The 12,146-nt window shown below is 43.6% G+C and overlaps 2 protein-coding genes across 2 annotated transcripts; one reads left to right on the forward strand and one right to left on the reverse strand.

Moving 5' to 3' along the window:
- Nucleotides 1–4,392: 4,392 nt before the first annotated feature.
- Nucleotides 4,393–5,195, forward strand: LOC127338588 (early nodulin-like protein 19). Its single transcript, XM_051364643.2, has 2 exons — nt 4,393–4,630; nt 4,724–5,195. The coding sequence occupies exons 1-2, from the start codon at nt 4,456–4,458 to the stop codon at nt 5,065–5,067; spliced, it is 519 nt and encodes a 172-aa protein (XP_051220603.1). The 5' UTR covers nt 4,393–4,455; the 3' UTR covers nt 5,068–5,195.
- A 2,292-nt stretch (nt 5,196–7,487) lies between these two features.
- LOC127343711 (protein RETARDED ROOT GROWTH, mitochondrial) lies at nt 7,488–10,163 on the reverse strand. Its single transcript, XM_051369902.2, has 7 exons — nt 9,829–10,163; nt 9,534–9,645; nt 9,243–9,402; nt 8,928–9,076; nt 8,687–8,838; nt 8,085–8,199; nt 7,488–7,999 (listed from the first exon to the last, which is right to left on the reverse strand). Exons 1-7 carry the CDS (start codon nt 10,128–10,130, stop codon nt 7,862–7,864), a joined length of 1,128 nt encoding a protein of 375 aa, XP_051225862.1. The 5' UTR covers nt 10,131–10,163; the 3' UTR covers nt 7,488–7,861.
- Nucleotides 10,164–12,146: the final 1,983 nt, after the last annotated feature.

The following is a 12,146-nucleotide window of genomic DNA, read 5'->3' on the forward strand; positions in this document are numbered from 1 at the left end:
CATAATCAAAAATTCACATGTTCAGCAAGGACACAATCATTCCCAACACGTATGGACATTACCCAAGGTTACTGAAATTTAATGGAGCAAAGAAATCCACTCAAAGACAGTAAAAGAGGCAATGCGAAATAAAGGGCAGAATCTGTCAAAACAGAACAGTCCGTGAAGACGATTTTTTTCGAGGCACTTAACATGCTCAGATGGAAAAGCTACAGTTAAATGAAAGTTGCGTACATATCCGAGGATTACTCATGATTTTTTTCAGGATTTTTAGATTTTTCTACAAAGAGAAAAACTCAAAACCGTGACAGCTAAAAATCTGTTTCTGCGCAGAAATCCAAATCTAGTATCAACTTTCTATTGAAGACTTTACTTGGCACAACAATGCAAGAAAATAAAGATACAAAGGTATTGATACAGAAGTAACAAGTACCTTGACTCAAAACAAAAAGAAAAGCAAAAATAACAGAAAATAAAAATGATGGGTTGTCTCCCATAAGCGCTTTTCTTTAACGCCTTTTAGCTAGGCATAGTGATTTTTATGATGCTCACATAAAGATGAGAGTTGAAAAGAGAGCATCAAGAAGCATATATAAAACAAGTTTAAATCTAACACTCTTCCTATGCATAGGAGCCTTGTAAGAAAACAAGTCAATGAAGAACAAAGTGAGTAGCATAGGAAGACATAACAAGTGTAACTTCAAAAAATTTAACACAAGGAGAGGAGACTTAATATTATTGTGATATATGAAATCGTGTCTCCCTCTCTCATAAGGACCAGTACGTCTTAAAGTACCCAGCAAATAAAAGCAAATCAAGAGAAAGCTCAAAACATTCATCATAAAGAGAAGAAATTTAGTAACATGAAGATTTCCATACCCATACTTTTCTCTCTCAAAAATAATTTTCAGTGGCATCATGAATAAACTCAACAATATAGCTATCACATAAAGCATTCTTATCATGATCCATATGCATAAAAGTATCATTACTCTCCACATAAGCATAATCAATTTTATTAGTAATAGTGGGAGTAAAACTATCACAACCATCATTGTAATCATCATAAATTGCAGACATGGTATAATAATAATAAACTTTATCCTCCATAGTAGGTGGCACCAAAATACCACTATCATTATAATCATCATAAATGGGAGGCAAAGTATCATCAAAGAAAATTTTCACCTCAAAACTTGGGGGACTACAAATATCACAACCAGCTTCCCCAAGCTTAGACTTTTCCATAGCATTAAAAATAATAGTGTTCAAAGAATTCATGCTAAAAACATTGCTACAACTATTTTGCAAACAAAGTTCCATGAGTTTTTTAGTTCTCTTTTCAAACACATCATGTCCTAATTCAATATAAAGTTAATAAAGATCTCTAATTTTTTTGTTATTTTCCATTAAGCCTAACTAGTGAAAATAAAAACAAGAGACAAAAAGATAAAATTGCAGAATCTAAAGGAGATACCTTCGAGCACTCACACACCGGCAATAGTGCTAGGAAATAGCTTAGTAGTCGGAGGATGTGAATACCTTTTACCTTACCTCTCCGGCAACGGCGCCAGAAAATAGCTTGATGCCTACGCACGTTTCTATTCCTGTAGACAGTGTTGGGCCTCCAAGAGCAGAGGTTTGTAGAACAGCAGCAAGTTTCCCTTAAGTGAATCACCCAAGGTTTATCGAACTCAGGGAGGTAGAGGTCAAAGATATCCCTCTCAAGCAACCCTACAATTAAGATACAAGAAGTCTCTTGTGTCCCCAACACACCTAATACACTTGTCAGATGTATAGGTGCACTAGTTCGGCGAAGAGATAGTGAAATACAAGTAATATGGATGATTATAAGTAGTAATTGCAATCTGAAATAAAAATGGCAGCAAACGAACATGTAGCAGAACTTGTTGGAAACGGTGTTTCAACGCTTAGAAACAAGGCCTAGGGATCATACTTTCACTAGTGGACACTCTCAACAATGATCACATAACTGAATAAATAAACACTACTCTCAAACACTCTCTTGTTGGATAACAAACACCATTCATTGTGTAGGGCTGCAAAAGCACACCTCAAGCCGGAGTAAACAAGCTCCAGAACTTCATAAAGGAATCACACACGATGCGCACACTGTCACCAACACACCGTGGAGAGTAACTCCAGAGTTCATATTAAAATAACCTCTAGAGTGCATAATAGACAAGAGCAACATCTACATATTCAACTAGATTAGAAAGCTCATGATCACATAAAGATCACACCATGGGAGAGAGAGATGAACCACATAGCTACCGGTAGTGCCCTCAGCCTCGGGGGAGAACTACTCCCTCCTCATCATGGGAGACAACAACGGCGATGGAGATGGCGATGGAGTCGATGGAGATGGATTCCGGGGGCACTTCCCCGTCTCGGCGGCGTGCCGGAACAGAGACTTCTGTCCCCCGAACTTGGCTTCGCGATGGCGGCGGCTACGTAACTTTTCGTGGAATATGACTGATCGTTTTAGGGTTTTCGTGACGGAAGGAATATATAGGCGAAAGGGTGGCGCGAGGGGTGCCCGAGGGGCCCACCCCATATGGCGGCGCCCCCCCTCTTGGCCGCGCCAGCCTATGGTGTGGAGGTCGTGGGCCTCCCCCTGGCTTGCCCTTCTGGCTCCGTGTGTCCCTCGGAAAAATAGGAGGTTTGGCTTTTGTTTCGTCCAATTCCGAGAATATTTCCTGTGTAGGATTTCTGAAACCAAAAACAGCAGAAAATAGGAACTGGCGCTTCGGCATCTTGTTAATAGGTTAGTACCAGAAAATGCATCAAAATGATATAAAGTATGGATAAAACATGTAGATATTGTCATAAAACTAGAATGGAACATAAGAAATTATAGATACGTTGGAGACGTATCATACTTCAATACAATGATCTCATGAGCTGGCTTACATGATTGAGATCCATCTGATGTAATCGGTGTTGTGTTTGTTGGGATTCGATGAATTGTTACATTATGATCAGTCTATCTATAAAGTTTGTGAAGTTATTGTTGTTGCAATCTTGTTGTGTTTAATGCTTGTCACTAGTGCACGAGTGGTATGATCTTAGATTTAAACTCTATAATTATTGCTTAGATTGTATCTACATGTTGTTTGCACATGTCTATGTCCGGAACCCGATGCCCTAGAATGACAGCAACTGGGATAACTGGAGGGGATGGCTTAGATATGAGGATCACATGTTTTCACCAAGTGTTAATGCTTTGCTCTGGTGCTCTATTAAAAGGAGTACCTTAATTACCAGTAGATATTCCCTTGAGGCCCCGCTGCAAACGGGCTGGTAGGACAAAAGATGTTATGCAAGTTTCTCATTGCGAGCACGTATGACTATATATGGAAAACATGCCTACATGATTAATAAATTGGATGTTCTGTCTTAATGCTATAATAATTATGTCAATTGCTCAACTGTAATTTATTCACCCAACACTTGTTATTGGAGAGTTACCACTAGTGTAGATAGCTGGGAACCCCGGTCCATCTTTCATCATCAAATACTCACTCGGTCCTATATGCCATTAGAAGTAGTATCAACTATTTTCTGGTGTCATTGCCTGCGTATTCAAGCTCTGCTCTTTGTTATTCTTTATTACTATTGCTCTCATATTATTGCTGCTTTCACATCACCCCTGTTACTAGTGCTTTTCCAGGTATAGTTGAATTGACAACTCAGTTGTTAAGGCTTATAAGTATTCTTTATCTCCCCTTGTGTCGAATCAATAAATTTGGGTTTTTTACTTTCCTCAAAGACTGTTGCGATCCCTTATACTTGTGGTTATCACTGGTCATAGTGGGGAGTAACTTAAACTAGTCTAGGTTACTACCTTCGTAGTGGGTAGTAGCTTATATGTGGTGTCATGCATTGTATTATTTATTATATTGTAGACTCATCTTACCGTGAGGTGTGTGATGTTATGATAACATAGCTAGTTATCACCTCACTCTTTTTTTTTCATTTATTAGCGTGTCATGTCATTAAAATACTTTTAGATGTGTGATATTACTAGCTATATTACTCCCACTGTAAACAGTCTAAAAAACTGAAAATTATTCCTTCCAATGGCGGCAAACCGCAAAGGAAATACGGAGTAGATACGGCAGAAATTACCGGAAGTCACCGGCCAGTAAAGCGCCGCCGATCCCATCAGGAACGGAAGTCACGCAAAATGCATTCTACCGGAAACGCTCCAGCAATGTCTCGGCTGCATACGGCCAGCTTACCATGAGCTCTCACCGATCACCGTCTGATGGCCGTGTACCGCCTGGCACCAGCCGCCCACAACACACGCGGGCTAGCTAGTAGCTTGTTCGTATTCCCGGCCGCCGGTTCCCATAAATACCCTCCCTCCCGGCTTCACGCGTTCCACCCCCTTCATCTCTCTCGTCCCCACCGATATCTCGGTCTCCAAGAATGGCAGCCGCGCGCGATCTCCTCCCCCTCCTGACGCTCCTCCTCTTCGCGGCGGCGGCGCCGGCGCCCTCTGCGGCGACCAAGTTCGTCGTCGGCGACAAGCAGAACTGGGCCCCCAACGTCAACTACACCGCCTGGCCCGACAAATACCACTTCCATGTCGACGACTGGCTCCGTACGCATCTCACCTCACTCTCTCCCTGTCGCTCGTCCCCACTTCCATGGCCGTCTTATCGATCGACCTGATTGATTCTGCTTGCGTGCGCAGAGTTCAACTACGAGAAGGACATGTACGACGTGGTGCAGGTGGCCGACGAGGCGGCGTACCAGAAGTGCGACCCGAGCAACCCCGTCGTCCGCTACGACCGGGGCCGCAACTACGTCATCCAGCTCAACCGCACCGGCCGCTACTACTTCATCTGCAGCCGCGGCTACTGCTGGAACGGCATGAAGGTCACCGTGCTCGTCGAGCCGCGCCCCGCGCCGCCGCCGTCAGCCATAGCGCCGTCCGCCAGCGGCGCCGTCCCCGTCACCGGGGTTTCGTCGTGGGCTCTCGCCGCTGCCGCCGCCTCGCTGTGCGCGGCGGTTCTGGATTTGCCGTTTGCGGCGTGATCAAGACGGATGCATGATGAATTGCGATTCCCTTCACGGTAGGATTGCGCCGTCCAGGCTCTTAACTCCTTTATTTGTGTGGCCATGTATGGAAAGTACTTACTGACTAAGGTAGCGTGCTTTGATGACTCGAGATTCCCGTTTGACATTTGCGCTATTTCAGCGTTTCGCTTCCGGCATTTTAGTATGTTTGTACTGCATACACGCAACGACGCAAATGTAAAAGAAACAAAACAGCACATGCAAGTGTTGGAACAAAAATACTCTTAGATCATGAAGAGAAAAAACGGATACAATAATAATCGACTAAAGAAACACAAGATGAATTAAAAACATATGATGCACATTATTATAGAGAATCCACTTAAGACTGAAATTCACAACTCGAGAGACGTGAAAGCCTCCAGGTTTACAGTCATGTCACTCTTCGAAATTCTTAGTGTGGGCTTTTGGTCGATTGAAGGTATGAATTGGGTGTGTATTCTTCATGCAATCCCGCATCACCACACGTCTATGCATACATACACACTCGTAAGTCATAACCAAGTTGCATGCATGAGGATCCACTTACCTACTCTATGTATCTGGCAATAGTGATAATCTTAGTTTACATCTCCTCTTCAAAGCATGTCATCAGAGTTGAAGCTACAAGTCTCTGTGTGAGGGACATAGGTCGATTTAAGCTTCACGATGCTGCTACGGCGAGGTCTTCCGTGGTCATTTATCTGGGAAGTCTAAGTCGTTGCAGAGTAATAACGATGATGCTGGTGGGCAACCTCGATGTCTCGCTTCAGTCTTATGTGGGTAGTCAGGGTGGCTGTGTATTTGTACTGGTTTTAGGCTGGTTTTTCGTGAATAAACAGTCATCTATTCTTCTTCTTTATTAATGAAAATATGGCAAGTCTTTTGTCTCATTTCAAAAAAAAAAAACTTAGCTTACGGTTGACCGTGGGTGCTTTTAAACCTGAACACTCAACCCACACACCATGGACTTGAAGTTGATGTGGTCGATGACGTCGTCAAGGGTGTGCCCAGGCACTCACCACCACTGCTCGCGGCCCGTATCCTACGTGGTGTGAGAAACGCATTGTGTCTGACGCTCCCAAGCTCCCCTGTGGGTTGGGTCACCCTAAGAGCATCTCCAACAACATTGTTATATTGGATTGCCAAATTTTGGGTATAGAAAGGGGAGAGAGAAGGTATAGCAATTCACACAAAGTTTTGCTTTACTAGCCTTCGGATTTGGCCTCGGGAGGAAGAGCTTGGGCGGTGAAAGGTTTGGTAGGGCGCGGGAAGTTGCAGCGGAGGCGGGACGGCGGCGGCTGTGCGGCGATGGACGGCGATGGCCGGCGACGGCAACGACATCAACGGTCGGGCGCGAGCAGAAACCTCCGGCTCGGCAGTTGCTTTTCTCGCGGGTTGCTTCACCGGTTATACAAAGTGCATCCAGACTTTAAATTTACAAAGTGGAGAGGCAACTATAGCAAGCTTGCTATAATTTTGTGGGGGAAGACCACTTATACAAATGCTCTTGGAGCACCGTTTTTGGAGCAAATTGCTATATTTGCAGTTTTTAGCAATGTTGTTGAAGATGCTCTAAAGGCGCCCGACAGGTTATTGGTCCTCGCTGAACAAAACGTGTCATATGGGATCAGACGCAACTTGGGATGCTCTAACCCTTCACACAGAAGGGTATTTTGGACTTCTGCCTCATCCATGTAAATAGTAATTCTGACATATTCTCTTAACTTAGTTTCTAGTTCCCACCCGATTTCCCGATCAAGGGCAGGTCATCACCTCCCTAATATTACACCACCGTTGTTGCTTCCTCTTTCCATGCCTCATGTGTCGCCGCGTACGTGTGCAGAGATGCTTGGCTCCTTGGCCACCGACGAGCCTCTCGGTCATCCGCCGTATCAGTCCTTATAAAGTTCGTGATTAGGGTTATACCAGTATCACATTTCTTTGCTGTTGAAGCAGGAGCGTTGTGTCTATTCTTTGGCATCTTGTAACTTTTCTCCTTTGAATTGGTGATTATGCCGGTATCGCATTTCTTTGCTGTTGTGTGCACCTACGGTGTGTTGATTTTATTGGGTCGCCAAGTCTTCTGATAATGCATTGAGCAACTCTAACATACTAAGCACCTCAGGACAGTATCTTGTCTTCTTGGACCCTGCGAGGGTCGGCCTCTCTTCACCTTCCGTGCTCCACGTGCAGAGCAAGGGAGGCAGGCACGTCAGCTACATGGATGGGTAGGAAACTCGCAATCCAAGTTATATGTGTGCATAATAAACAAAAGATCTTGAATTGCAATCCATTTCAATGCATTCGTTTATTTGGCAATTGGCACTAGAGTCCAATTCAATGCCAATATAGACATCCAAACAAAGCCTAATAGTAGCTGAACACTTGCAGCTGTGTTGTTGAGAACAGAACACATAATATATGAAAATACTATCCATGAATGTTGTTGATCATTGGTGAATGGAGTAACTAATTTCTGACTTTGTCAGCTATAGAACTTAGTTGGAACAAAAGGGTGAACAAACCCCAAAAAATGCATTCCTAGGAAATGCCAGAGCAGCCAAAAGAAAGTGCACTCCAAAAAACAAAAAAAGAGCAAGGAGGAAAGTGCTTCGAGGGAACATAGCCCCCAAGTCAACTTGCTTTCCACTGAGGTTAGAGATCAGTAGGGAACTGATACAGAAGGGGAAAGAGTCTGCATTAGTACTCTAGTACACCATGCTATGGGCCAACGAGTATAACTGTAGATGATGACTGATGATCTGTGCTTTCAAGACATCATGCTGGAGTCCTTGATGATTTCATATAGTGAGATCACAATCTCAATAGTCAGTAGTATTATGACACCCCACTCCAGCAAATCTGATCTTCTATTTTGGAGCACTTCTTGAAGAAAATGAATGTTGTGCTGTTACAACAATATATAAGTAAACGAGAACTTGAAAAGAACAAAAGAAATCAAATATTGGACTCAAGAAGAACAAGCACATTACCTCCACGAATTTCAGTTTGAAGTCAAGGCTTCCAAAACGTTGATTCAGTTCATATTCTTCCCGAAGGTACTCCAAAATTTGAGCGTAATTTGAATTTTTCCAAGCAATTTCAGACCTGTGAAAAAGTTGTGTGGCTTATATTACGATAAAAAAACAAGGAGATATTATATGATGTTGTGCAATTCAGTGATTAACTTTATTTTTTTCATATTTGTCTTGGCTAATCCTGAGGCTAGTTAAACAGAGAATCATGGTGCATGTTCAGGTTCTTTGAACCTAGATGCAGCACACAAGGCTAGTAAAATAGAGAACCATGGCATTGTGTCAATTCTAGGTTTTGGGACCAAAAGCGTCAAGCTTTTTTGGAAGCATGGGGAAAGGTTTTCAGCGAACAGCATAAATTAATGCTACTGGCTATTTTTTCCAAAAAAAAGGTGACATGTGAGTATCACACTGGTCTATGGATATGATATACTCCTACCTGAGTAGCATCTCAAGTTACATGTTTTCTTATCTTTCAGACAGAGTTACATGTGATGGTACATGTGACAGAATATGCAGAAGGAGGAGGGAGTGTGACCCTTGGAGTATAGATGGCATACCTGTCAAAAAGGCCAAGCCTGATGATAACATCTGCAAGATTAGAGTTAGCCTTGCCCACAAGTTGAAAGAGCTTCTTTCTTTTCATTGTGAAGTCCCCAGTCTTCTCCATGACACGATTGATCTCAGTAAATTCCTCAACCATATCATCGACCTATAAAATAGCATCTTAAACTTCAAGAATAAAGTTGAAACCTTGCAACCACATGGCGATAGGTTGTTGCCTCTGCTAAATTGAAGTACCTGCCGTATATAATGATCAAGAGCGATACTTTGACCGAGAACACTTGAAATGATGCGGATTCCATCAGTGTCTACACTTTTAAGAGCTATATAATCAAGCCCTCCTTTCATCCATGTTGTCAGGGATGGCTTCTCAACCACCGCATAATCTGTTCATTGTGAAATAAATGCCATCACGTGAGAATATAGTGCAGGTTCAGCGTTACAAAAGTGGATTAAGCGCTAAGATCTTTAGTAACCAGTATTCTGTCTGGATGTTTGCTCTCTTGGCAGCTACTAAAATAATAGGGCAGACAGTGAATAGCATGTACATACCATCTTTTCTCATCTCTGGAAGCCATCCCGAAGCATGATTCCTGATCATATCAAGATAGTGCTCAGCCTCATGATCAGCAATATTGAAAAGCACGGCAGAGCCATATTGGAAGACAACCACGTAGCGATAGCAAAATCTGTTATCCCTCACTCCAATGTCCTACAAAAACGATGGGGAAAGGAGGCTGTCTTATACCTTATGTACATTACAACAGCACGTTCAGCAAATGATCAAACATGAATACGATTCGTGGCCCTCAAAATATGCAGTGCCCAGTTGGACCCACTAACCATGATCTCTGGAGGGAATTCAGAGTACCGGAGCGCGATGTAATTTAGCGATCGGGTCGATTGAGGTACCACGTCGCTGAAATGTTCAGCTTGCATGCTCTTCAAATCAATGCTGTCACAGAGGTGGATAAACAAAGTCAAACGATCGTTTTGCTCCTCTGCACCAAATCACCGTGACAGTTCATGACAATGTCACATGAGAAAATGGAAGAACACAGTAGCACGCTAGCAAGCTTTTCCTTTCAGACAAACCATCAAACACCTAGTGCGCAAGAACTCGCGCGTTCAATCTCACCTGGTGGAGAGGAAGTAGGCCTTGACGGGGATGTAGCGCGAGAGGCCCTCCTCCTCCTCGTCCTGAGGAGGCGCGGGCGCCGGGGCCGCCTCCGCCGCCGCCCGGATCCAGGCCCAGTAGGCCGAGCTCCCGAGGCCAGAGTCGCGGCAGTCATGGGGCGCGGCGGCCGCGACCGCCACGGCGGATGAGAAGGGCGACGTGCGGGGAGAGAGGTGCGGCACGAGCGCCGGAGAGGGGCTCGATGATGGCGGCCTCGTCTCGAGGAGGCGGCGGAGACGGAGGCACGCGCGCAGCCGCCCCATCGGTTCGAGTTCGAGCTTCTTGGTGCCGCGCCACGACGCGAGCAGCCAAGCGAGCTCCGGTCGCCCCGTAAATCACTCGTTTTGTTCTTGCGGAGAAAGGAATGCAGGGCCGGCATGGGCTTTAAAGCCTTGATTTGGGCCCGTGACGTTTTCATACCGTTTGAGTTGCGTTAGGGCCACAACGCCTGAAGAGTTCCTGACAAAGCCCGCATCTGGCGCGGGCACGGCCCGTTAACAGGACTAAATTCTTTTATACCTGAAAATGAAAATCCTGCCAATCACGAGCTTTAGGGAGAAAAAACTGTTTTCTGGTGATTTCAACTTGTTTCAATGAACAAGTGGATCTTTATATGTATTCAGCCTTAGTTTCATTTTGGCTAGATTCTTTCTTTTCTTCTTTGATTGTTTCACCGAGCTCATTGATATTCAAGTGAATTTCAGCATCTAGTACCCATGCCGGTGATGACCGAAGCCACAAAATCGAGTTTGGCAACGTTTGACATAGAAAACTACAGCATACAAAATGTGAAATATAAATCACATTAACAAGAACAAGAACATATTCAAATAAAGAGTGGTCAAATAATATCCCACCGTTGAAAAGGATATGATGTTCACAATAATCTTGAGATGGTCGTGATGGTCACGTGTTATATAATATAATTACGAATTGAATGTTGGAAAATGCACATTAATGAGGTAGTGAGAAAAGAAGCTTGATCTTCTTATTCATGTTCTCTCAATGCGTACAAAGTCCTCAATATATATATCCATGAGAGAATTGACTATACAAGAGTTACAAGAATTCATGAAAGTGAGTTACACTATGATATAGGATATAGCTTTCATGACATAGAGGTTATTGAATTCCACATAAATAAGAATTTTATAATACACAATTCTTTAGCAAGAAAAATAATAAATAAAGCGCACTATTCATAGGTCTATAAGAGGGCAAAGCGGTTGGGAGCTATAAATTCTCCTACCGCCTTTTCCATCACATAAAATCGTCCCACATTAGGTCTTTCACAATACACTAGTTCTTAGCAAATATTATCCTAGGTCAAATAATGTTTCTATATATATACCATTAAAATGCACTTTATGGTGACTTCGATGGTATCGATTTGAGATTCTAAATGTTGATACTTTTGTCATAAATTTGATCAAAGTTTACCTGGTTTGACTTCGAAAAGGCGGCGGTCGCTGGGGGTGGGGAAGGCGGCGGCGATGGTGGGTACTAGTTCGTGGTGGGTGCTGGTTTGCATGGTGGTCGAGCAGAACGAGGACGTGGGTGGTAGGATAATTAGGGCAGAATTAGATAGGTTGAATTTTTTTTCTCCACGAATCCTTTCTTATACCTAACTTATACCATATTAAAATACATTTTATGGTGACTTCGATGGTATTGATTTGAGATTCTAAATGTTGATATTTTATCACACACTAGATGACCGGTTGCGCTATCGCGCAAATTGCGGAGGCTAACCATAAGGTTTGGCTTATTTTAGTACCGGAGGTTGTAGCGGACCTCTTCCACCGAGTAAAGGGGGTATTAGGGTTAAATGGGCATCCAGTTTGAGCTATAGTAGTATCCGACGGGGTGTGTTGGAGCTCTTCTCTGGTTACTGCGTTTACTCACCATAAGTCTTGGTTTATTTCAATACCGGAGGCTCGGGAGCGCGAAGTGTAGCTCTTTCGACCACCATCATCATCGCAGTAGCAAAGGGGGAGTATTAGGTGAAATGGCCATCCATGGTGAGCTATAGTAATATCCGGCGTATTTCGTTGGAGGAAATGCCCTCAACGGCCCTTCTACTCTTTTTTGGCTACTCTGTTTGCTTCTGTTGAGTTATAATCGATGGGGTAGGCTGGAGAAAATGCCCTCGATGTCCCTTCCACTCTCCTTTGGATACTCCACTTGCTACCACTCGAGCGGTAACTGGGGAATATTATGGTTAAATGGCTGCGATTTCTTCTTCGGTCACTTGCACATTTGCCTCTTCCTCTTCCAAC

Source organism: Lolium perenne, chromosome 3 (assembly GCF_019359855.2).
Source record: "Lolium perenne isolate Kyuss_39 chromosome 3, Kyuss_2.0, whole genome shotgun sequence".
Classification (NCBI taxonomy): domain Eukaryota; kingdom Viridiplantae; phylum Streptophyta; class Magnoliopsida; order Poales; family Poaceae; genus Lolium; species Lolium perenne.